General features: G+C 47.8%; 1 protein-coding gene across 1 annotated transcript in view; it reads right to left on the reverse strand.

The window, feature by feature from the left end:
- LOC147747312 (cytochrome P450 2J2-like) overlaps positions 1-26,436 on the reverse strand; it is a 307,172-nt gene that overhangs the window by 150,348 nt on the left and 130,388 nt on the right. Inside the window, exon 3 of the mRNA XM_086953059.1 lies at positions 2,697-2,846. Within this exon, the coding sequence (XP_086809185.1) occupies positions 2,697-2,846 (150 nt within the window). The remainder of the gene's footprint in view (positions 1-2,696; positions 2,847-26,436) is intronic.

The following is a 26,436-nucleotide window of genomic DNA, read 5'->3' on the forward strand; positions in this document are numbered from 1 at the left end:
AAAACAACTTTTCACCCAAAAATGTAAAACACCCCTGCAATGTGCGATAATATGCCAATGGTGACAAGACCGATTGCATTGCAAATGCTTATTTTTATGTACTATCTTACGCTGTTTTCTGGCAGCGCAGCTTATGGACAGGGAGGGTAGGCTTAGCCTAGTGACGCTTTTGGTAGAGTTGGAGACACTCAAGGAGCTTAGAGGGATTGAAATAAATCACAGACAGAGGATTTGCAGGGAATTTCAGTGGTGGGGGACGTCTGGAGGGGACAGGGTTTGATTCCCTTCCCAGGCTGCAGGCAGAGTATGATCTGTCAGGAGGTCAATATCTCAAGTGTGTGCAGATGTGGCACGTAGTTGGAAAGCACTAGGCCATTTTTTCAGATCTACCATAGGAGTCACCCCTGGAGATCTGAGTGCTGGCACCCAGCCTACATACTAGGGGTGGGTGGAATCTGCGTAGTCGTGCTACGCAAAGCTCTGCGAAACATTAAAAAATCTCCACGAGCATGCAAAAGTTCCGTAAATGGGCGGAATTGCTTGTTCCGCCCATTCGCGATGCTTTTTACCTGTTCGTAAACGCTGTTTGCGTGATCGGTGAGAAATATCTCATGAACATGCATTTTGAAAGCGTGAACAAGCAAAAAATTCTGCGAAGCCGCGAATCGTGGAATTTTTGTCAATTCTGCGTTCTCCGCAAAACGTGAAATTACCCAAATTCCGCAAATTGCACGAGCGGAACGGAATTTACCGCCCAGGCCTACTACATACACATGCTAACTGACTGATCCACACCACGCTGTTACTACACCACGCTGTTAGCCCAGAGTTTGCCCCCGCTGGATACACTAAGAGACAGGTGGGAGCGAGACTTGGGCAGGCTGGAGGATTACACATGTAGGAATGCCTACCGCTACCCAAGGGAGGTGGCCATACAAGCTGGTTTCCGCCTTGTGCAGCTGAAATTCCTGTATAGAGTGCACCGCACAAGGAAGCGGTTGCACAAAATGGAGAGTGAAGGGTCTGCCTTACGTTTGAGGGGTTGGAGTCAGGGGGATATCTTGCTGCACACAGTTTGGGAGTGCCCTCCAGTGAGGTGACTCTGGTAGAGTGTGAGGGTACGCCTGTAAGAGGTGATGGAGGTGCAGATTCAGCTCAAGCCGCAACTGATTACCTGGGTATATGTGGGAGCAAATGCTAGAAATGTAAAAGCTACTCTTCTGCAATGTGGCCCTGGGTGTGGCACACGTTGTTCGGAAGTGGGGATATTCCATCCCATCCACACTGCAAGAGTGGGAAAATAATCTGGATTGGTGCATGAGGGCAGAGAAGTTGGTGTACAAAGCACGTGGCTGTCCTCGGAAATATGAGAAAATATGGCACCCCATGAAAACTGCAGAGGAGGGGCGCTAACAGTGGTAGACAATAGGGTGGGAATGCAGGAAGATGCTTTGGGGGTCTCCATGAGGAGCTGAGGACGACACAGAGGACTCGTGTGCTAGCCTTCTGAAGGGGGTTAGGGAGTCGGACCCCGCTGTAGTCCCTTAAGTGCTTGCCAGACTTAGAGTTTGGGGGTGCATTCTTGATGTGTCCTGGTCTTGGTTCTGTTTAGAGAGGGTGGGGGTGTCTGTTTAGTTGGGGCTTTGTACTTGTTGAGGGCTGCTTAATACGAGTATCATCATGCCATGGCTTCATGGGATATTAATTATGTTGGAACACCTTGTCTGTTGAAGCGGTCAATAAAAAGATTTAATAAATTAAAAAAAATGTCAAGTACAAATTGCTCATCTTATTAGGAGACACTGAAATGTTCTTTATAACAGGGTAGTAATTAATTAATTTATTACACAAATATAAACCCGGATGGCTGATGGCTGGTAATACAAGTATTAATTTTTGCACTTTGAGTGACTCGATAATCTGTATGTGCTGTAGCAAAAGAACTTTAACACTTTATGTGCTCATGCTAGTAACATGAAGATAAGCGTATACTGAATGATCTTTTTAGTCAATGTGCAATAGCAAATTTGCGTATGTTGTCTTCATTATTTGGAGAACAAATCTATATATTTTCTTTTGTATTTAGGGGTAATGCTCCGATGACATAATCAACTTGCACTTATTGCTATAAAAATGTTGAAAAATATTTTTTCACTGTGTTTCTTTCAGCCTTAATGAAGCTACTCCCTTTGTGATCCATGTTTGGTACATGCAACATTTTTTTTCTCTTCCAGTTGAAAAATTATATTTTTGAGTATGTGCATCCAGAAACTAATTAACATAACATTAGCCGAAATCTCATAGAACGTGCTACATGATTCTTGTTTGGCAGGACCATTTGCTTTTTTCTGGTAACAATCTTATGATATTATGATACACAATTCAGCCAACACATGTTTCACTCTAAGTGGCATGTCTGCCACAGGCTTAAATCCAGTAATGATCATATTTAATGTATGTGAATAATAAATACAAGCAATCACATGAAATTACCTCCATCTGTTTGACTTATGGTTACCTTCTCAACCCTTGAAATGTGAACACACTCGACTCTGGACACACCTATCATTTGATCTCTTCCAAGAATACAAATGTTTGACAGCTCCTGCTTAAACTATATTTTTCACTTATATAAAGAACAACTCCAGAGCAATTTTACCTACCCAATATATACTGCTAGGTGCTAGGACACTCACCTTTCTCTTCCTCTATTGTATCTGTTAGGTATCTCAGCTCTTCGTTGATTCGTTCCTCCAGGCTCCTTTTACCCATTCCAAAATTCCTCAGGGTTGATAAAGCGAATCTCCTCTGTTGTTTCCAGTTATGTCCATTAGAATTTATTACCCCTGTGGGTGCAAAATTACATTCAAACTATGATATTCGATTTAAGTCTATCTTTGTATTAAAGGAACTCTAAACAAAATCCTCCTAAATCAAAGTTGCCTAGTGGCTGATTCTGCTCATTTATATGTCAGCAATAATAGAAGCATGGCTATGTTTTGGCCCAAGTTAATGCCTTCTTAATGGAAATAAAAAAGCCATATTTTTGTGCTGTTATGCTTCCTAGATTTTTAATTATTTTCTTCCCCACCCAATGTCTTATAAGAAGCATCTACTCGTCTACTCATGTGCTCATCCTTTGTCATTGTCCATCATTGTAAACAAGTGTTTTCCCAATCAGTGGACACAATTTATGGATGGAAGGCTGAGTAATAATGGCAGGATTTTAACCTTTTACACTGTAGCATGAAAATTGCATCCAAAAGGTACAAAGCACTGGCATTTTTTTAAGCAGTGGATATGGTGGAGATGGGAACCCTTAACCTACCCTCAGAAATAACAGATAATAACAGCATTTCTGGGAAAGGAATTTTTTTTTTTACATGTAAAATATTTACATAAATAAAGAGGTATTATGTATAATTAAGGATAACATTGTATCAGGCACTACAAAATGATCCATGTCAGATAAAACTATCCAGTACTAGCCATTTGGGGATGATTTTTTACCATGCCACTGTTCAACACTAGTCCATCTCTCCACTGGAATATGACTGCAATTGGTGCAGCTCATGAGTTCGCTATGCTGTAGTACGCACCCCGGGTACTGTTCACAAAGGTAAACCTACACATGAGTACACCTAGAAATGTATATTTACTCTTGTACTTAGTAGCAAATACAATACTTTTGGCTATTCACCCCTTATGAGTGTAAATGTATTATAAACTATGGACTCACATGTATCCACTCCCTGAACTAAGGAGGTGGAGCCTAATGTGAGTGTAAAGTTACTTACTACTTGTAAGTGTTTGCACGAAGGCCAATGTAATGTTGGGCCTCAGGCATCACAGCAATGATGGACACGGGCACCAGGGTGGGTATAGTAGTAACTGGCCACGAGCACGTGCACCCGGGTGCTTTTATTACCGGGGTCACGTCACTCGTGACACCCGTGATGGATAGGTGTGTGGGGGTGCAGTGTGCCCAGCCCTCAAGGAAGTGGCAGGCGTTACAACTTCCTGCTGGACACTATAACGTGTCTCGCAGGACACTACATTCCTCCACAATTTTATTGAGGAACAAAACAACGTGTTAGTCCAACCTGTGGGGATAAACAAACAGCTACCTAAATACCACAGGGTCCATCAGTCTCTCGAGTCAGGTGGCAGGACGACATCAGACATGGGCTGGCGACTTTGCTTGCAGCAGAACCTTCTCGGCGGTCACCCGTATTTTAACCTGAGAGGCTCAGGACACGACCGCTGGCTCGGAGATGTCCTCTGCATACCGTCGGTTCGCTGACGATGACATGTCTTGCATGGCTTCCAAAATTAGGATGTCAGTGATGGTCTGTGGTGAAATCTAAACAGTTCTTTTTAGTGGGTTGCTTTGTGAACATGGATGGAGTCCCGAGTGAGAGTTCATGGATGTGTTGCTGGGCTGGTTGTCCCTGTTGAACTGCTTGGTTGGGACCGGTAACCTGTCGGTGGGGCAATGTCTCTTCTCGCTCTCCCGCCTGGGGAGGCCCGCTGTTAGAATTGCTGCGGGACTGTAGGAGGGCTGTGCTGGGGGCCGCTTGTGTGCCGTCTGGGGGCAGCTGCAGGACCGCTGAGGAGTCGTTACTTAGTCGCACGCACAACTCTCACGGGTGGAGGAGTCTTGGCCAAGACTTGCGATCGCAGCCACAGTTCCGGTGTAGGCCAGGTTCACAGGTGGTCTGTGGTTTCTTTTGTCGGCTGGTGTGGCGACGATGCAGGACTCCAGTCCGCCAATCTTCTAGGAGTGGTGTTGTTTGACGCAGGTGCTGATGGCTGTTTCTAGGTGGTGACTCGGGATGACAGGTGATGGTGACTTGCTGGGAGTGTTGGATGTCCGTAGGGACCTGGCAGCCATGTGCCTCCGCCTTGGTGAGGTGGAGTGACTGTGGCGGCTTGACACGTAGAGTGTGGGGATCCTCTCTTGCCTGGCTTGGGGCCACTGCCGACTCCATCTTGAGGCGGTGTGAGGACGGACACTCTGTGCTGATCTTCACCCGTGGCATCTGCGGACAGGAGCAGGGATGCGATTGACTTAGACTGCCGACGCTCAGGGACGGACGGTCACCTGGGAAAGCGTTAGGATGAGACGCGGTTGGTGCTTGCTGGGGATTACGTTCGGTTCACCCATGAGGCTGCATCCAGGGACGTCGGTCTGCCTTGGTGGCTGTCTGGTGTGCAGGGTGTGCTCTTGGCTTGCTGTGAGTCCTCGGTCTTCTCCCTTTGTTGGTTTGTTCAGCTCACCTGTGCTCATCCGGTTTTTGGGGTGACAGGGCTGTCACTCTTCTTTTCTTCTAGGGCGTTGCGCTTGGACCTCGAGGCGGCGCGCTCATGGCGCTAGCTTCTGCCTTCGCTCCGGCGTGCTTGTCTGGACTGGTCACTTTGTGACGTGCTCCTTGCTTGCGACGTGACATCCGGTCTTGTGTCGCTGTACACATACATACATACATGCTGTTTGTTGGAGCGCATGGTGCTGTGGCAGCCTGCCACGTGGAGTGTGCGACTCCTCTCCTTCCGATCTTGGGTCGCGGCCGACTCCGTCTTGAGGCAGTGTGAGGGAGGACACTGTGGGTGGTCTTCGGCCTACTGCAGGGCTTTGCGGTGGAGACGTGGGTGCTCTCCTACCTGCATTCAGCAGTGCTTCTTTGCGGAAATGTCTCCGGGATGCAGACTGTGCAATCAGGGTACTTCTGGCTTTGAGTGCTCTTTGCGTGCTCAGTCTCGTTTTTGGACGCATTCTTCTGCACTTGGGGTGCCTGTGGGGTGGTTGCCGGGTGTGCCTATTCACCAGTAGGAGCGGGTGATAAGACCTCTTCACCGGTGGTGGCGTTGTGCAGCCACGTGTGGCACGTGCTCTGAACCAGTCTTTCTTGTGCTTGTAGTGGGGTAGTTACCTTGAGACGTTGCTGTCTGGCTGGTCTTCCACACTTGCTAGTGGGGCTGCCTTAGGCATGGCAGCTTGAGTTTCTTGCAGTTCCTTGCGGGGTTTGTCTGACTCTCCCCGTACTCTGCAGAGATGGCAGGCGGTGCTCTAGCCTAAATGATGCCGGTTCATGCTGGTGCAGCTTGGGGCTCGAGTGTGGCATTCCCCTGGAGACTTCGCTGTCTCCACAGCCATCTTGGCTGTTCAAACTTGCAGGGTGTGGGGGAGGGCACTTGATGGGCCTTCTTCTCGGAGGCCACGTTTTGTTGTGTCCATCTGTTACTGGGCGTGAGCAGGCAGTCTTTACCTGGGAACTGTGGGCTTCTATTGTCTGAAGTGTGCCGGTTTTGGGCGGCGGGCTGACTTGGTGCCGGACTTCAGCCGGCCGTGGTGTGCAGCTCGGATAATTGCAGATTGGGCGGTCATGCGCAAGGGCAGGCGTCAACCCCTCTTGTGGGGAACTGTGGCCTAGAGGAAGTGAGGGCCTGAGCAGGTGGGGACGCCTTCTATCATCTTGCTCTTGTGGAGTAGGTGGACCAGGTCGTTCTATTCACAGTGGCGCTGCATGTTTGCCCTGGATGGCTGGGGGCGGTCGAACTCCTGGGCTCTGGACCGGGGTCGCTTCAAGCAGCACTCTCGCTGAGCAGGGGTGCTGGTGTGGCGTTTGACCACCAGGTGGAGCGGTGCTTTGCAGGTGCTGTGCAGGCATGCGACTGCTGCATGGTGCTGGACCTGAGTCTGCTCTTCTAAGGCTACAGAAGTCTCTGGAGGAGCTCCTCCGTGCTCCTTGTGCCACCTGCCGTTCTGCCACTGGCAGACAGGTGGTGCTGGCGCTCTCCTCTCTGAGGCTGCATTTTTGTTTAGGCTGATCATGCCGGTGAGGTACGACATGCTGGGGAGGTCATTTCCTTAGCCCCTGTCGGGGCAGCCGCATGGAGGGGCTCCGGTAAGTGTTGGCTTTCTACCACTTCACTTGGACGCGTATCATACTGCCCACTTCCGCCTGGATGGCGTGTGTGCCTGTGTGTGCGGGGCAGTTTCCCTCGTGAAGCCGAACCACTTTCTCTCTTTCTGGGCAGCGGTGCGGCTCTGCTTCACTATGCCCTGACTGTGTGGTGATGGAGGATAATGCTGTGCTTTCTGGCGACCGATGGTGGCGCTGCGTCCTCTGCTCCGGCCGCCATAGTCTTCTACCGGGTGTCAGATGTGTCAGCAGGCCTCTTCACTGATGGGCCGCATTCGGATGCAACGAAGCGGGGCGGCATCAAGGGCGCTTCCCGCTGGCCGATAGAATTTTGCTGACTTTCAGGCTGGGTTACCACTGCTGGAGCCGGGCTTGAAGACCTGGAGGGCCATGTTTCCGTTACGGCAGCTCCGCACTGGGGCAGCTGGCGGTGGGTGGCGCAGGCTCTCTGCACATTACCGGGTAAGGGCCGTAGACCAGAGCGCGGCGCTGTCGCTTCACCTTAGCTTCCTCTCCAGCTGGATACCTGCCAGTCGACTATGCAGTCAGCATTGGCTCCTAGTTCCGTGCCGCAGCGCTCGCTGAACCGCGCTAGGGGGTGAGAGCAGACTGTTGGTGGGAGGGTCTGGCTGCTGCAGCAATCCCTTTCCGCCCCCCCCCCCTTTTTACCAGGGTTGGGGCTGCTACCTGGTGTGGGACCGAGTTAGTGCTTACTGCGGTGATAGCAAGTCGGGCTCGCCGTGCATGCCCAGTCTACTGCTGTCCAATTTGGTTGCGCCCAGCATCAGTGATTCCGTGGCTGCGGGGAGTAATTCCACGATCCTTCAGCGTGTCTCCCAGGTTAGGCGTGTGCGGATGTATGAAGTTACAACGCATACTTTTACCACGCATGCCTTTACAACGCGGTTTTTACATCGCAAACCTTTACAACGCATAGCGCTTTGGGGCGCTGGATAGTGAAAAGTTTAATTTACTATTCCAACTCCAGTCCCCATGGACACTAGGGAAGGTGTTGGATAGTAAATTAAACGTATTCCCTATCCTAGAGCGCCCCCCAGCGCAATGCATTGTAATGGTTTGCGTTGTAATGGTTGCGTTGTAATGGTAGTGCGTTGTAAAAGTTTCATTGTAAAGGTTGTTCACCGGCGTGTGCAGGTCGGCGGCCGCAGTGGCAAACCGTACAGACGTGGTGGTGCAGAGGTGCCCCAGTCTACATTTCTCCTCGGGGCACACCGGAGAGACAAACGCTGTACACGCGGGGACAGACCCGCTCATTGCCAGTGTAATGTTGGGCCTCAGGCACACATCGCGGCAATGATGGACACGGACACCATGGTCGGTATATTAGTAACTGGCCACGAGCACGTGCACCCGGGCACTTTTATTAGCGGGATCACGTCACTCGTGACACCCATGATGGATGGGTGTGGGGGTGCAGTGTGCCCAGCCCTCGAGGGAGTGGCTGGCATTACAACTTCCTGCGTGACACTAGAACGTGTCTCGCAGGACACTACAGCCAAGATCTCTGCTACCAGGAAGAAAATCTCCCTATGGTAAACTACAAGGAAATGCTTGAAAATGTATTCAACTTTAAAAAAAATAGCAGCGGGTGCTAGAGAGCCACAGCCCAAGATGGCCGTATAGTTCCAAGCTCGAGCAGTCGGAATCATAAATCCAAGAAAATCTTTAAGACTGAGCGGAGATAACCAACAGACACAGAAACACACATTTTGTATAGCTGTTACAAGTGTGGATGGGCTGGGAAAAGACTGCTGTACATGTTGTGTAAGGCCAAAAAATCCACTATTGTTAGAGGGGCCTAGTCGAGGCCAAAATGGGTCTGTGAATTGCCTCTGCAGCTGGGCCGGTGCGGTGTAAATGTAAATGTAATGTAAATGTATAGGCATTTATATAGCGCACTACTTACCCGTAGGGTCCCAAGGCGCTTCGACCGCTGCGAAACCCTTCCTGGCTTCCCTGAGAGATGGTCCCTTAATGGGTATCTCCAGGGTGAGACCAGGCATCCCCGGCGGTCTGGTGGGGCCGTTAGTGAAGATGAGGCAAGCTAATGCCCAGAGTTGCAGAGTGTGATTGCTGATCAGAGTGGGCACCGAGGCGAGAGAATTATCGAGTCCGCTGACCCTGGTCCAGAAACCTGCCGCGCCGGGAATCGAACCCTGGTCCCGGGCCGTCCTCTGCTCTCGGGTCTGCCGCCTCTAACCAGTGAGCCACACTACTGGTGGGGACCCTTTGGGAAGCCGCGGGGGCCTAGTTTGATCTCGCAATCAAGAAGAAGACGAGCAAAGCCCATACTGGAGTGCTTGTGGGAGTAGTGGACTCCGGGCTGAGCAGAAGGAGCAGTGTCAGGAGATCAGACACAGCGTGCCTGAGCCTCTTGGAGCCTCAAGGCAGAGAATAACACCATGAGTTACTGGACCCGAGGAGGGCGAGGGCCAATGTGGGTCTGATCGGAGCACTGTTAATCCTGGTGGCCAGTTTTGAAGAGAAGCAGGTGGCTTTACTGCTGCAGCGACATGTCAATGCGTAAGAAAGATGCAGGCTGATTCAACAGGACCTCCCTGACGTTGCAAAGCATAAATACATGGGCAATGTGACAGTAACACACGGCAAGGACTCAGCTGCATTAAAGTGGAGCAGCTGAGCAAACCATTGACATTCTCAATCACATTAGTACACTAATTACACAACTCAGCCATTCTGCTATTTACATTTTTTTGCAATATGTTTTTATTGTTTTCAAACATACAAAAGTCAATTAACCAGTTTCACATGAGCCACTACTACTCCCCAACCCACATACATAATTTTATTATGACATTTACCTTCTATAGTAAGTCAGTTCCTTTTTTCCACACTCTCACACACATTCTGCTGTTCCTGTTCATTCTAGCAGTGTGGCTGTTTCCAGTCAAGTTGGTATGTTATTGGGTGTAATCATATCCCCCAATTGATCAAATCTTTCACCATCCCAACATCCCTATGGGCAGGCTTCATATGTTGCTCATTGGTAATCACCCATTCTAAGAAGTCCACCTACCAAGTTTTTATTTCTGAAGCCTTGGGCATCATCCAGTGAATTACTGTCATTTAAAGTGTTTCCGATATGGCTGTAATCCCAGGAGGCACAGATTAACACAGCCTTCCAATTCCTACCTCACCCCTTCCCAGCAGTCTAGCAACTGCAGGGAAACATGTCATGTGTAGAAAATCAGCGGTACATCCCACATCTACCAGATGGGTTACCAGGATAGATACCTCAAATTTTGCATGGTGCCATGTAAGTTTTGTCCAAGCAATGAAATTGTATCAGTTTAAACCGGGCATGGGGGACACTTTCGGAACTTGTTCACAGGCCCTCTTCCGCCTCGACCTATAACCATGTGGATCTTTAATTATTCCCAATGGGACCTGGCCTGGGAAAAAAAGACCTGACATATCAAAGATCATCGCTGGCACTGTTCACTCATTCTGCACAGGCAACCAGGCATGCCTATACCCTGATGAAGAAGAAGTTTAAACAAGTTAACATACTGTACCCAGTGTTACCGAGCTTTGATGTAAATGACAAAACGCATATGCTAGACTTGGGATCCTTGGTGTGGCTTCCCCTGACGTCCACCTACTTGCCAGGTCCAAACCTTCCATTTTATTTCATATAAGTCACCCCTAAGGTAAGCCCTAGGCAACAGTATGGACAGGCTGCAGGGTACAGTGTATGTAAAGGTAAGACATGTACTTTTGAGTTTCACATGCCCTGGTTGTGATAAACTGCTAAATTTGTTTTTTTACTACTGCGAGGGCTATCTCTCCAATAGGTTAACATTGGGATTGCCTTAAAACATCTTTTAAATGTAATTTCCAAATGGAAAAATATAGAGATTTGGAGTCTGGGCTTTGGACTCACAATTTAAAATCACAGTTTATGGTGTCGAATTTTAAATTGGAAGTCTGAAAATGCCACATTTAGAAAGTTAATATATTGATTGGGCAACCGGATATACCCTTGAAAGCTTGGGTAACAAAATATTGTCAGGTAAAAGTGCCTACAAGGGATTTTATTACAAAATAATAGAACATAATGTATCAATATTATTTATGAGTGCCAAACTAATCGCCTCAATTATATGAATTTTATAAATCAATTGATAAACTAAAAAAGTGAAGAAATCAATCAGCAATGTGTATATACTCTTTTTGTAGACATTTATAATGAAATTGTTTAATTCAGAGGGTCTACATAAAAGAATTCCGATAATACTATTTAATTACAAGAAAAAACTGTTTTCAAATACATGTGATTCATTGTTAATGATTTAGTAAAGCACAGAAAGGAAAAAAGAAGAATTTATTACATGCATGTTGTTAGTCAATTACTTGTCTATTTAAACACAAAAAGACAGCCAAAGGGGTCTTAATTCATATATTAGCATAGATTAAGTATCGAAAATAAAAAACATTTGGAAATCAATATATCAATTCTGTATATAAACACATTGAAATCAGCGTCTTCAATTTAATTTTTACCAAGCACACATTCAAACAGTGTTATGGATAATTGTTCATTGCTGATGAATTAATGATAATTCCAAACCCAACAGTGAACATAGTTGAAAAACATTCACACAAGCACCAACAAAGTTATAGGCATGAATTCAATAATCATCAATATTAAACATTAAAGATGTAAGATTTCAACAATTTGGGCAATTGAACAGAAAGTTAATGATGTTAACATTTACTCTGTGGGATGTTTAGTCCATAGAAGCTAGTTTTTGCCATTATACAGCTAAATTCAGGCCTTTGGTCACATTAACACTTTTGTAAATCCAGCGATTCTCTTTCATTGTTAAAACATGATCAATAGTTGACATTCTCTTGCAGGGTTTCACTACATCAATGACTCACCAAAACATATCTTTCTCAGAGTGTTTTGATTTGGTGTAATGTTCAACCATAGGGGCATTTTCCACCATGTTACACCGTATTTGGGTTTGATGTTGCAATATTTATTTCTTAATCTGTTGAGTCGTTTTGCCTATATAAATAAGACCACAAGGCCAGTGAATAAAGTAGACCACATTACTTGTCTTACAATTTGAAAAATGTTTAGGTGTAAATTGTTGGCCATTGATGGTAAAGATCTTCGTCATCTTTGTTGTATTGCAAGCTGCACAATTATTACATTTGAAATGCCAATCACCAGTGATAGTTGAACCATTTTCTCAACTATTGCTGTATTGCGTATATCATAGGAATGGACCAAAGAATCTCTAAGAGTGGATCCTTTTTTCAACGCAAAAAGAGGATTCTATTTAAATTCTGGAAACCTTTTAAAAAGGGTCCAGTGTTTGTTGATAATTTTTGTAATCCTGTTCAAGAGGGTTCCAAATTTAGAAACACACACTAATCGGGATTCACTTGGTCGTCTTCCTACTTCTAGGAGAGCTCCTCTCTTATTATACAACGCTCGTTTAAGTGATTTTTTTAGACTTTAGACATTTAGATAGATACCCACAAGCTTTTAATTTTTCTTTCAGTTTCCGTGCCTCAAGAAAGTAATCTTTCTTTTTGGAGCAATTTCTGTGTAAACACAAAAATTGCCTGTGGATAATGACTGTTGTATTTGAGTAATGTGTTTCTTGCTTTTGGTTTAGTGAATAGTGTTGTATAAAGTAGATTATTTCCATCTACCTTTACTGTAATGTCAAAAACATTCCTTTGATGTTTATTAAATTCCATCGTGAATTTAAGATTCTGGTTTAATAAATTGATCCATGTATGGACTGTCAGTAAACTTTCACGGTCACCTCTCCATATCATCAATACATCATCAATGTATCTCATCCATTTAGTAACATTATCTCAATATGAATTGGTGGTACATTCCATGTTTTGGTGGTCAAAACATGCTCTCAATGTCCGGGGCAAAAACGGCTCCCATCACTACACCTTTGAGTTGTTGATAAAAATAATTTTCAAATAGAAATAAATTTTTACACAATGATACTTCTATACATTCCATAATAAATGTTGTCGGTACATTATGTGGCTGAGGTCTCGAATCTATGAGTTCATTAAGTAGTCTCAGTATATCTTGTTGAGGTATATTAGTATACACACTTTCTATGTCCATACTAACCAGAAGCTCTTCCTCTGAGTGAAATTGTTGTTTCTCAATAATGGTAATCACAGCTGTGGTGTCCCTAAAGTATGTGAGGTTATTAACAGCAAAAGGTCTTATAAAGAAATCTACACAAGGCGTAAGTTGTTTAAGAACAGAGTTGTATTCTGAGACAATGGATCGTTCGGGGGATTAGCAGAATCTTTATGTATTTTGGGAAAGATATAAACCACTGGGATAGTGGGTGCTGTATTGATCAGGAACAAAGCATCTTCGTCACTTAACAAGCCACCCACAGATCCGCTTTTACTGAGTAGTAGGATCACTTTAGATAATTCCATTGTTGGATTTTTAGAGTTTCTTATAGCAATCAGATATTGAGAGTTGTTTAGGGAGATCATCTCTATAGGAGTTTTTATTCCAGAGGACAATACCCCCACCCTTATCTGCAGGCTTTATGATAGTGTTAGGAAGTCTCTGCATATTCTGTAAAGCTTTATGTTCATCTTTGGAAAAGTTGTATTTAACATAATGTGAATCTTTGAAAAGATTGTCCACTTCAGTTAAAATTGCATTTTCAAATGTAAGGACTTCTTTTGAAATCATTTGATTAGAGGGATAGAAATTTGAAGGGTTATGTAAACCTGTGGTATCTGATCCTATTATAGTTCCGTGAGAGGCAAAGACATTCTTAAGTCTCATATTCTGGAAAAAAGTATAGAGTTCAATTTTGGTCTGAAACACGTAATTTCTATGTGTTGGCACAAAGGAGAGCCCTGAGGTAAGTACTGAGATTTCAGATTTGGAGAGTACATGGGATGACAGATTAAAGATTGGAATTGTTTGATTAATATTTACCATTCATAATATAGGTTCCTCCTTTGTTTGAAACCTAGATAATGATAATGACAATGATAATGAAATTTATAAAACGCACGAATACCAAAAATGGTGTCTAGGCGCTATAACCATGAACAGACACCCCGCCAACACCCGTCACTGAAACAACCAGGTTTTCAGATTTTTTGTAAAGCCCATAAGAGAGCTGGCCTTTCTAATTACTGGTGGCAGCAGATTCCACAACTTAGAAGTGCTGTGCTGGAAACTCCGTCCTCCCCAATGCAAAGTCCGAATCTTTGGCACTGCAAGAAGTTTTGCCCCTGAGGAACGGAGAGATCTGCCTAGCTGATACCACGCAAAAAGCTCCCTCATGAACAGCGGACCCTTTTGTGTCAGAGCTTTAAAGGCCACAAAAAGTTCCTTAAACTTGATCCGCTGCATCACTGGAAGCCAATGAAGCTTCCGAATCTCTTCTGAGATAGATTTATGCCGGGGTAGGCTCAGCAGTTAACGAGCCGCCGAGTTTTGGACAGCCTGAAGTTCTCAGGCACTGCGTTTGGGCATTCAAATACAGCCCGTTGCAATAATCCAACTTAGACTGTATCAGGGAGGTGATGACCACTCTCCTGGTTTCCTCCGGAATATAGGGAAGTACCTTCCTGATTTTTTTTTTATCAGGAAGTGAGAAGCAGACACAATGGCATTTGTTTGAGGGATAAACGTGAGCCTGTTGTCTATCAAAAAGACCAGGTTTTTTGTCTTTGCCGTAGGGATGGGCGGGAGGCCCATTTCCACAGGCCACCAGAGCTTACTCCAGGAAGGTTGTAGGTTGCCGAAAATCAACACTTCCGTCTTCTCGGAGTTTAATTTAAGGCAGTGACTGCTCATCCAGATGTTGATGGCGACCATGCAGTTATAGAACTGCACCGCAGGGGAGCTCTGTTTCTTATGAGCTGCAACCACAATCTGCGAGTCATCTGCATATGATGTTAATAAGAAGCCGTAATCCCTGACAAGTAATGCAAGCTCAGTGAAATAGACATTAAACAACAAAGGGCTCAACAAACTACCCTGCGGAACCCCACAAGGCAGCACATAGGGTTCCGAATTGAACCCGTCGAGTGACACCGTTGATCTCCTCTCCTGCAGAAAAGAGGCCAGCAGGGCCAACGCCACACCATCCACACCAAGAGTTTTTAATCGGGGGTTCAGGAGAGTATGATCAACTGTGTCAAACGCAGCGGAGAGGTCAAGTAAGATTAATGCCGCTGTACCTCCACTATCCATGACTGCTCTGATTTCTTCAGTCACCTTAATGAGGGCTGTCTCTGTACTGTGTTCCTTACAGGAGCCAAACTGAGAGTGGTCCAACAGCCCATTATCATCAATGGACTGGGTCAGTTGGATATTCATAATCTTGTCCACAATTTTGTCTGGAAGAGGAAGGTGTGCAATGGGGCGATAGTTTGATGTCATAGAAGCATCTAAGGAGGGTTTTTTAAGAAGCGGGAGAACGGAAGTCTCCTTCCAGGTAGTGGGAAAACTTCCTGAGGAAAACATCTTATTAAAGATGTCTGTCAGCACGGGACTCACCAGGTCTGCCAGCTCTATCAAAAAGCCTGACGAGCAGGGATCCAAAGGAGAGCCTGATTTAGAGGCCAGAATATAGTGACTCACTGTATCAATTGACACAGGAGAAAACTCTAAGAATCTGCTCGTGCCGGCAGGTGTCACCTGCGAACTAGGAGCCGGCTGAGCAGTCAGGCCGTCTTTAAAGTTGCGGACAATGTCCAATACTTTGGTTTTAAAATTGGATGCCATGTCATCCACAAATTGTTGACTGCCCAGTTTATTCAGAGGCTTGGGGACTGTTAATTTTTTTATAACTGCAAATAACTCTTTAGAGGAGTATTTTGCTGAGTCGATCTGGGCTTTAAAGTATTTACTTTTCTCTGTAATTACTAGTGCTTTGTAGAACCTGAGTGAAGTCTTATAAATCTGTTTATCGGAGACATGGTAGGTCAGACGCCAACGCCGTTCCAAACGGCGGCACTTCTGTTTCTCCTTGCGAAGAAGATCCGAGAACCAGGGAGCAGATGGCGCCGCCCGGTTGCCGGAAATATGCTTAATAGGAACCACTACGCTAATGGCGTCGGATAACCAGCTATTGTAGTTATTAACTGCATTGTCCACATTGGCCGAGCTTAAGGGGACGAAGCAAGCCAGTTTGGTTCGAAGGGCAGTTTTATACACTTTACTCCAGGCTCCACAAGGGGCCGCCTGAGGCATGGCTATATAGTCCTGTTGACCAACATTTATGGGAAGGGTGAAGCTAATGAGTGAATGATCGGACCAGGGAAGTGGGAACCCTTCACCAACTTTAAGCCCGTAACAAGAAGAGAAAATCCCGTCCAACGTGTGCCCCGCTTCATGAGTGGGAACACCAATCAGTTGAGCCAACCCTGCGGCACCCAGAGTGTCCAAGAGCACCGCAGTAGCTTTCTTTTCAGGATCTTCTAAATAAAAGTTAAAATCACCCAAGATGGTGAATTCCTTATTAACTAACACTGATTCGAGTAGTTCATCAAGATTGTTCAAGAACACAACTTTGGCTCCAGGCGGCCGGTACACGAAAATACCCTTAAATGAAAGGTTGGCACTAAGTTTGGCGGTGAAGTGTGATGCTTCACAGCCAGAAAGCTGAACGGGATGGACCGTCACAGTATAACAGTTTTTAAATATAATTGGTACTCCGCCTCCTCTCCTACCCAAAGGCCTATCCATCTTAGCAAAACTATATCCAACTGGGGAGGCGGTAATGAAGTCGGGGTCAGAAGCCATGTCCGCCCAAGTTTCTGTTATGAAGAGCATGTCCAGCCCCATATTTTCGATAACTTGGGCTATTTCATACCTATGCTTCCCCAGAGAACGGGCGTTAACGAGCCCTCCATGCATAAAAATCTCAGATCGCCGACTGCCTGCATAGCTCGTGTTTGCGGTAGAAAAGGCAAAACCACATCCCCCACATCTACGATGGGCATTGAGAGGACATACCTCACATCCCTCCTTTGGATGATTTAAGGCGAGAAGTACGCTCCTAGAGTACAAAAGCCCATTTTCCTGAAAACTGGCAGCATCCTGTGCGCTCGGCGCGGGCCAGGCACGAACGGGCGCAGACGGGCTTGCCTTAAGCATGCCGCGCTGCGCGCGTCTGCTGCGCGTACGGTGCATGAGTGGCTAAATACCTTCCTTCCGGCCGACGACAAGACCGTGTCCTGCCGGAAGTAGGGTTTGTGTGCAAAGTAGCGTCAACCGCCCTCCGCACAAACGGCACAGCTGCTGCGGTGGACCGGGGTCGGTTCCAGAAATGAAAACAGCAAAGAATGAATACTAAGAAATGCCCCCAGGTAACAGTGCTAGTTCCTCAATTTCCCCGATACAAATGTCAAAATGCTGAGAGCCCCCGAGTCACACAATATTTAAAATGGCACAATTAAGATATGTACAGATTCATTAAAAACGCAGGAAGGGTAAATAATAAGAATTGCGGCGCCAGCAGGGCTCCTCATAGTCACATAGTGTGTATTGGTTCAAATACCATCCTCATCTTGTCCCCTTGTGTCTCCTCTGGGGTCGTGTGTCTCTGTAGACTTGCTCTAAAAAAGCCTGATGTGAGCCGGAGGGCTGATTATCGGAGTTACGTTGATATGAATTTCCTGTTGCTTGATCACTATCTGTGTCCGGATTAGTGTCTGAAAAGGTGGTCCTTTTAAAAGAAGTACTATTTGGACCTTGAGGTTGATATAAATATTTTCTAAAACATGGATAGGTCCATTCTTTACTTATCTGGTTATATCCTTTTGTAGTTTATCTGATTTTTTATGAGCATTCAATTGTTCAAATTCTTTAAGTGTAGACGCAACCTTATCCAGGAGTGTCTTTGAGTTGCTTATAGTGGAGTCTATACGTATTTTCTTTTCAAAGATTTCTATTTCTTTTAGGAGTGATTTAATATGTTTAAGTGCTGTCTCTAAACTCAGAACCATCCAGGTTCATGGGCATTTATTAGCAGAGAAGCTAAACCCAAATTTGAACTCTTCGTCTTCTGTGAAAATAATGGGAATGTTCCTGATTTGTAACTCAGTGGGTATTATATTAGCACTGAGACAGTCTGTAAGAAATTTGGCATGTAGTTCTGTTCTGATAAATGTCTTCCTAAGTCTTTCTAATTGAATTAGATCGGATTCAAAAGGTTGTTAAATCGAGCGAGCTCAGGTCCATAACTAGGAAGGGCCACACGCTATCTGAAGAATATATTCATTAGTATAAGAAAGTGTTTCTGCTTCAGGCATGTATGAAACTTGAAAAGGGAAAAAGAGAAACATTAGGTCAAAAGAAAGTTGGCATTTACTTACTTTGATCCATTCTGTTTATCTGCCTGTCTCTGAATTCAAATCTGGTTTGGGTGACAGCTGGGCTTTGTGCATTCGCTATAGAAAGTCACACAAAGGTAGCTGGGTGTGACATTTTCATCCTGCCATCATCAGGCTGATTGGGAGAGCTGTGCTTGTCCCAACACAAATAGATACATACCCCTGTATTGTGTCTGGAGCTAGGACAGGAAAAGTCAGGGAACTTGTGATCTTCAAAGGCCTCTCTGATGTCTCTCCCACTTCAAAGGCACATTTGGGTATGTGCACTGGACCCCGAACACCACCAAATCAGAACTTTGCTGGAACCAGGAGGATTCTGCGTAGAAGAAGAGCTGCTGTGCTATAGGAGGGACTGCCACTTTGCTATCTGCATTGCTGTTTTGGCCTGCTGCCTGCTGATTGATGTGCTGTAGGAGGGACCACCATTTTTCTACCTGCTCTGCTGTGTTGGCCTGCTGCTTCTTGCTTTGGAGTGAGGGGGACTAGATTTCCTTTTTAAATCCTTAAACCCATGTTTCTGCAAGGGCTTGCTGGCTTGCCTCCTGTTTTTTGAAGTCTCAGGGACACAAAAGGTGTCTTGCAACTCTGCTGGTGCTGCTGGACTCTGTCACCTGTGAGTCCCACCCATACCTAACGTGCCCACACCAGTCCTGAACCTCAGAAGTGGGTTATGCAGCTGTTTCCTGCAAATATTGACCTTTGTTTTTTTTATCAAATACATTTTTATTGCTTTTCCACAACAAAGATTCAAGGCACAATCCACCAATAAGCCCTCGCAGGGGCATTCCGAAGTTCAAAACATAATATTCACATCACAGACAAGTGGGAGGGTCGGAGTTTCCCCTGGTCATAGTGTACCCAAGGCTTATCCGCAACACATTTGTAGAGTTCTTCATCTATGAAGATGAGGTACAGTCACAATATCAATCATAAGGGATAATCGCAGGAAGCAGTGACGCCTCCGTGAATGTCTTTGCGCTGACTGCTCTCCAGACCGACCAGTTGCCAGCATGCGTACCTAGCAAGTATTGTCCCTCAAGAGCTCAACGAAAATTGAAAGTGGATACTATACCAAGAATCAAATATTAAAAACCCCCAACTTGCCCTACCTCCCCCCCCAAACTCCCTTTCCCACCCCCCTCCCCAGTGGTGGAGTTGCTTTACATTAGGGTTTCAACCGTGTGGTGTTCCTCAGAGTTGGAATAGATGAAGGGCCCCGAGTGTGGGAGGGCAAACCGCTGACGGCAGGCCCTTCGAGAGGAATGAAACCAAAGTGCCCCACCGGAATTCAAAGTTCTTAAAGTCCTCACGGGATATATCAGACATGCGTTCTAATCTTAGCAACTGCCACAGGCGGGAGTGCCATAGGGACATCGCTGGCGCTTCCCTCTTCTTCCATGCAGCCGCTAAAGCCAGTTTGGCAGCTCCCAAACATAGCCACATAATTCTCTTATCGGCCCTGGTTTAGTGTTCTAGCGTAGGGTCTCTAATGGCAAGTAGGGCCTCTGTCATTGAAGTCGGGACGGGGTATCCCAGGATTGTCTTCACCTGTGCCAGGATCTCCTCCCAGAATGGCCTAATGGAGGGGCAGTCCCACCAGATGTGTTGGAAGTCTCCCAAAAGGCCACACCCTCTCCAACATCTATCTGACGTGCCTGGAAAGATTCTAGCTAGTTTGGACGGGTATAAGTACCAGTCCGTCATTACTTTCAAGTGGGCTTCTCTTAGAGCTGTGGACTGATTGAACTTAAAGATATCCATCCACAGGTGGGTCCACTCTTCCTCCGAGATGTCTCGCTGGGTCATCCCCTCCCACCAAGACATATATCGTGGACGGGGGGTAATCTCTGTGGAGAGTAAGAGCCTATACAGAGCAGAAATAGCCCCCTTCATGGTCTTAGTTTTAAGGAGGAGTGATTCAAACTTGGTGAGAGGTCTGGTGGCACCCTCCCTAATTCGTGGGTCGAGAGCCCAGTGCAGCAGCTGTGCATGATGGTATCGCTCGTGGTCCCCTATCCCATACTTCCTCTTGCAGTTCTCAAATGTAAGGGGGTCATAGTTGTGAAATAAATTTGTCAGTGCGAGACATCCACCCTCCGTCCAAGCGTCAAACGGCCCCTCCCGTAGCGCTGGGGGAATGAAGAGGTGAAGTGGATTGGTGTGAGTGGTGAAGGGAAAGACGTCCACCCTTCCCTCGCCGCCACGGAGTCCCACACCTTAAGATTAGTGCGCGTTGGGGTGCTGATGTATGCGTTTGGGGGTCTGTCCTTTTTATCGCGCCAGATCAAGTCCCAGATTGTCCTACCTGCTATACTGCGGTCCATGTGGAGCCAATGTTTCTCCAATTCCATTTGTGACCACTCGACCAGGATGCGCAGTTGGGCCGTCTTATAATAGAGTCTAAGATCAGGGAGTCCTGCTCCCCCCTTCCTCTGTGGTTAACGGAGCATGAAGAAGGAGAAACAGGCCCGCCCTCCCTGCCAAACAAACTTCAGGATCATTGTTTTCATGCGTTTAAAAAATTCTTCTTCCAGATCTATGGGGAGTGCCTGGAATAGGTATAGCAGTTTGGGGAGGAGTGTCATCTTTATAGCATGGATGCGTCCCAACCAGGAGAGAAAGAGCGGCTTCTACCTCGCCAGATCTGTTTGAATGCGGGAGAGGATTGGAGGAAAATTGGCTGCATATAGTTGTTCAACCTTAGGTGTCAGCTGTACCCCTAGATATTGTATGGAAGAGAACGTCCACTCTAAAGGCGTTAGCGTTCAGAGTTGTAAGATTTCTGTGTGCAAGAGGGTAAGATTAAGTATATAGGACTTATCCAGATTGATCTTGAAACCCGCCACTTTTTCGAAGGAGCTAAGCACTTCCTGTAGGTGTGGGAGCGAACCTATCGGATTAGACAAGGAGAGGAGGACGTCATCTGCGAATGGGGAGATTTTGTGGGATTCACCGATGAAAGGGAGGCCCTCAATCACCTGGTGTTCCCTTACTGCTATAGCTAGGGGTTCTATACTGAGGGCGAAGAGCAGGGGGGACAGGGGGCAACCCTGTCTAGTCCCCCTGGAGTGGCAGAATGAGGTAGATTGCACGCCGTTGACTGAGACTTTGGATTTTGGGTGTCTATAATTGGCCTGAAGCATTGTTATGAATTGGGGGGAGAAGCCAAATTTCGTGAGTGTGGCCCATAGGAAACGCCAATCCACGCGGTCGAATGCCTTTTCAGCATCGAGGCCGACTAGGACCGCAGGAATTTTAAACTTGTTGGCTTTCTCGATTAAGTGGACGATACACCGGGTGTTGTCATGTGTTTGACGTCCCTTAATGAAGCCAGACTGATCAGGATGAATAATAAGCGGCATAAGTTCATACAATCGTTTGGCCAGTATGGAAGAGTACAGCTTTGCGTCAATGTTTAGGAGGGCAATGGGCCTGTAAGAGGTGCAGCGAGTGGCGTCCTTGCCTGGCTTGTGGATCACTGAGATCACCGCCTCGGCCATGGAGTCCGAGGTGTCGCCGTTCGAGGCCATCCAATTAAAGAGCTGGACCAGGTGTAGACCAATGTCAGCCGCAAAAGTCTTATAAAAGACCGCGGTATACCCATCAGTGCCAGGCGCCTTATGGGGTTTCAGTGCTTTGATAGCTGAATGTACTTCCTCAAGGGTGATTGGAGCAGTGAGAGCCTCATTCCATTCTGGGGAGACCTGTGGGACAGGCAAGTCCCTCAGGAAGGCGTACTGATGGTCAGTTTCAAATGTATCAGCCGAGTACTGGGAGCTGTAAAAAGACCCAAAAAGACCCGCCTTGTCCTCGTCTTTATGTAGTAGTGTCCCTGACGTGTCCTGAATACCCCCTATATATTCTCTTTCTCTTTTGTCCTTCAGTTGTCTGGCCAAGTATTTCCCTACCTTATTCCCCTGAGTGTAGGACAGGTTGCGCAGCTTGAGGAGGGGAACTCTGCCCTGTTATTATAAATGGCCCGCAATTTGCCTCTGAGTGCCGTGAGTGTGCGAAGCGTTTGCCTAGCAGGTGCAAGCTTGTGGGCCAGCTCAGCAGTCGTTAGTTCCTCTTCCAACCCTTTCCTTTCTTTTGCTCGCTGTCTATTCAGGGCTGAGTTGAGCGCTATGCATTTGCCCAGCAGAACTGCTTTGAAAGTGTCCCAGGTATTATACTCAGAGGCCTCGTCTGGGTCGTTAAAGGTGAAGAATTCTTTGATAGTCTCCCTCAACTGTGCAGCTGATTCCCTATCCCTCGTCAAGGTTTCTGGGAAGTACCAACGGGCAGGTTTCGTGGCATTACCAAGCCATGTAAGACGCACTGTATACAGACCATGATCAGACACCGAGATGGGGAGTATCCTAGCATCCTGAAGGTTACCCTGCAGGGACTGACTGAGAAAGATGTAATCCAGTCGAGAATAGGACTGGTGCACATGTGAAAAGAAGGACCAGTCTCGGGTAAGTGGGTGTAAGACTCGCCATGTGTCCAAAAGTCCCATGTCCCCAATGTGTGTCTGTACGGAGTCGGGGAAAGTACCCATGTCGGAATGGCGTGTGTGCGTGCTGTCAAGTGTTGGGTGCCAGACCAGGTTAAAATCCCCCAGGAGGAATAAAGGGCCCTCTGCAAAATCAGTCACCTTTCCCAACAGTAAAAGCAAGAAATTCTTTTGGCCAGTATTGGGGGCATAAATCACTACAAAAGTGCACATCTTACCCTTCATACGGCCTTTGACCATCAGCCATCTCCCCTCTTTGTCGCCCTGAGTGCCCATAGGTTGGAACTGAGCAGCGAGCTGAAGAGAAGAGCTACCCCTTTTTGTTTAGTGGAAGCTGAGGCTTTATAGATAAGGGGATATTTCTTATGTTTAAGACGGTGGTCTTCAGTTTTCAACAAGTGTGTTTCCTGTAGAGCTACGAAATCTAAATGCTGATCTAGAATATATTTCCAGACCTTTTGGCGTTTCTGCGGGGAGTTGAGCCCCTTGACGTTCCAGGTTCCTATAGTAAGTGGCATTCTAAGTCAACCTTGTTGTTTCCTCTATAGAAGCCATTCTCTGCCCTGCCCTCCCCTGTGGAGCACCCCCTTCTCCCAGCCCTCCCTGCGTGTGTTGACTAAATCCCCCGCTGACGTTGACGAGGCCACCCATGCTCCCACCTGTGTCGGAGCCCCACTTCCGGTGCCCCCCATAAACAGTCCATAACATGTCACTCAAAGGATCTACGGTGAGAATTCGGACAGTATCATTACCACCCGTCCCCCCCATCCCAATACACCCCAACAGATCAATGTAAAAACATTTCCAAACATGAAACCCAATTGTTGAACTTTGTCCCAGGCCTATGTAATGTCTGTCCAGACCTGTAGTATATGAGTACTTGTACGGGTAATGTGGCAGTGGCGGCTCGACGGCTCGAGACCCACCGCCCGTCCCCCAACTTTGTCACCATACTTATCTGAGTATGACTATCATTCCAAGCTTTCAAGAGGCGGCGCCAGTGTCTTTGGAAACCTCCTGAATTGCTGCTGCCTTTTCTTGTGCCATTGTCTCTATATTCAGCTTGAGGCTTTTCCTGGAGGGGCGTCCGCGTCTCACCTTTTGCCAGCAGTCGCCTGTAGCCTGGGGGGATTTGTACGGGGTCCTTGAAGATCGCCCCCCCTCCTCATCGTCCGGTCGGTCCTCCTCGTGTGGGATGCCCAGTAGGGAACAGGTGTCTCGCAAGGAACGCAGTTGGTGGAGGGTTCCATTCCATTTGAAGATTAACCTAAAGGGGTGTCCCCAGGAGTAAGGGACACCTTCGTTGCGGAGGAAGGTGGTGGCTATTTTGAAAGATTTCCGCTTTTGTAGGGTGATTGCTGATAGATCTTGGAAGAGTTGCATAGCATGGCCCTGAAAGTGAAGAGGCTGTGCGAGACGTGTCGCCTTTAGTATGCGTTCCTTGAGAGGGTAGTCGGGCAAAAAAGCCAGGATGTCAGGGGGGGACCCGGAGCTCGGCGAGCTGGACCCACCCGGTGGGCTCTATCAATACGGATCTCAAAGTCCTCATTTTCGTCAAGTACTGTTCGGAATAGGGTTTGTAGGTAGCCTGCCATATCGTCCCCCTCTGCTCTGGATGGCACATTTCGGACCCGGATGTTGTTTCGCCTTGAGCGATTTTCGAGGTCCTCTGTGTGGGACTGGAGATCTGTTTGTTGCTCGTTAAGCCGAATGATTTCTTGTCTCAGGTGCTTCACTTCTTCGCTTCTGGCTTGTCCCGAGAGTTCATTTGCGGCTACCCGCTCCCAAAGTTCGTCGACGTCCCAGCGAAGTTCTTTATAATCCCCCGCCATTTCTTGTCTGAGGGTTTGGATATCTTCCTTAAGAGAGGTGAAGAGGGCCTCCATGAATGCCTTGATCGCCGGGGCCTCTCCCTCCTCGCGATCTTTCCCTTTAGGGGAGGGGGGGCGCCTGAGCTGGTTTGTCAGGACTTTTGTCGGCCTTAGAGGACCCTTTGGACAGCATTTTGGGTATGGTGCGGCCCCCTTTGCGGTTGGAGGAAGCCATCTTCTCCACCCCAGTTGTTCCTGCCGTCTCCTTGCCGCTTCGCTTGCTTGACGGGGTCACAGTCAATTTGTGGCGGGCGTGTAGTGGGGCGAGGGGAAGTGGCGCGCCTGGATAGCGCTACCTCTCGGTGAGAGTCGGGTGCCTCTTGACCCAGTGTCCTGCACCTTGCTGGCCCGTGGCCCTTTGAAGCAACCTGCTCCATCATGTCCTCGTGAGCGCGACTCCCTCTCTCGCCCCCTGATCTCCGCCCCGCCCGGGGCCTTGGCTTCCCCGGCTGCAAGGACCCGTCCTGCCTCGTGCTTTGCTGGCGGATCGTCAAACTCCTCCAAGTCAGGCCCCCGGTGCGGTGGTCCTCCCTGAGGCCCCTGGGGTCCCAGCCACTGCCCTCCGGTCCCTCTCCTATTTACTGCGGCTCCAGCGACTCCGGTCTTCTCCGTCGTCTAAGTCCTGGACCGTGGATGGCAGTGGTAGTGTGCAATTCGCGCTCTCGGCGCCAGGGCTGCCCGTTCAGCCACGGCTGGGGGTTCGATTAGTGCCCCCCGATCTCGTGTGCCTGTTCTAGGCCTGTATTCGTCGCTCTCCTACATAAGAGGCTCAACTGCCCCTGTTCGTGGCTCCTTGGTGGTAGACCTCTTGGCGCTGTTGCAGAAAACGTGGCCGTGATTCCCTGGGCCCTTGCGTCTCCCCCCAGGCTCCCCGGGCGTTGTAGGCTCGAGCGTTCACCCCCTGAAGAGGTGTCCTCTGAGTTTTCTGCCTCCTCCCTCACCTGTGTGTGCAGTCTGAGGCCGACGCGCCTCCGCCGGCTAGGCCCAAGCCGGGGCCTCGATTGATCCTTCGCGCCGGCAGCGCAGGCGCCTCACCTCGCGGGCCGCCCGTCCGGGACCAACGGACGGACTCCGGTGTACGCCGCCTCCGGACCCCTGCACCACTCGGGGGAACCTCCGGCGCGGCCCCACAGTCCGATGGTAGTGGTGTGGGGGCCCGGACTCTCCCTTCCCTGCGGGAGCCAGATCGCTGCTCTTCGCGCCTCAGGGCGGCCCAGCCGGCCGCCGCCGCTCCGCGGCTCACCCCTCCGCTCCTGAATCTCATCAGGGCCCCCAGTCGCTCAGCGGGCGTCCCTTCTGTCTTTGGCTGCCGTCACAGGGGCCCGGCAGTGGAGTGGTCCACCATTTAGGCTCGGCTCGGGGAACGGGGACGGAGAGCCTCCGGAGAACACGTCTGGCTAAGCCGCCATCTTAGCCACGCCCCCTCCCTGCAAATATTGACACAGTGACACCTTTGTACCTATCAGAACTCACACAGTACTCTCTGATGCTAAAACAGTGCCAATTCGACAACAACACAGGTAAAGTTGCGAGGTTTGAAGACGATGCAGAACCGATCCTTTGACATCGACTGTGAGGCATTACATTAATGCAGTCCTGATCCTTCGACACTGACTGCGAGGCTCATCTCCGATGCATCGGAACCAACGCAGTAAAGCCTTCAGCACAGATGCTTGTTCCGTACAATGTACTTTTTCAGCAGGCCCTGCGTGGGTCCTGTAACTGACTTTCC

Source organism: Lissotriton vulgaris, chromosome 1_1 (assembly GCF_964263255.1).
Source record: "Lissotriton vulgaris chromosome 1_1, aLisVul1.2, whole genome shotgun sequence".
Lineage (NCBI taxonomy): Eukaryota > Metazoa > Chordata > Amphibia > Caudata > Salamandridae > Lissotriton > Lissotriton vulgaris.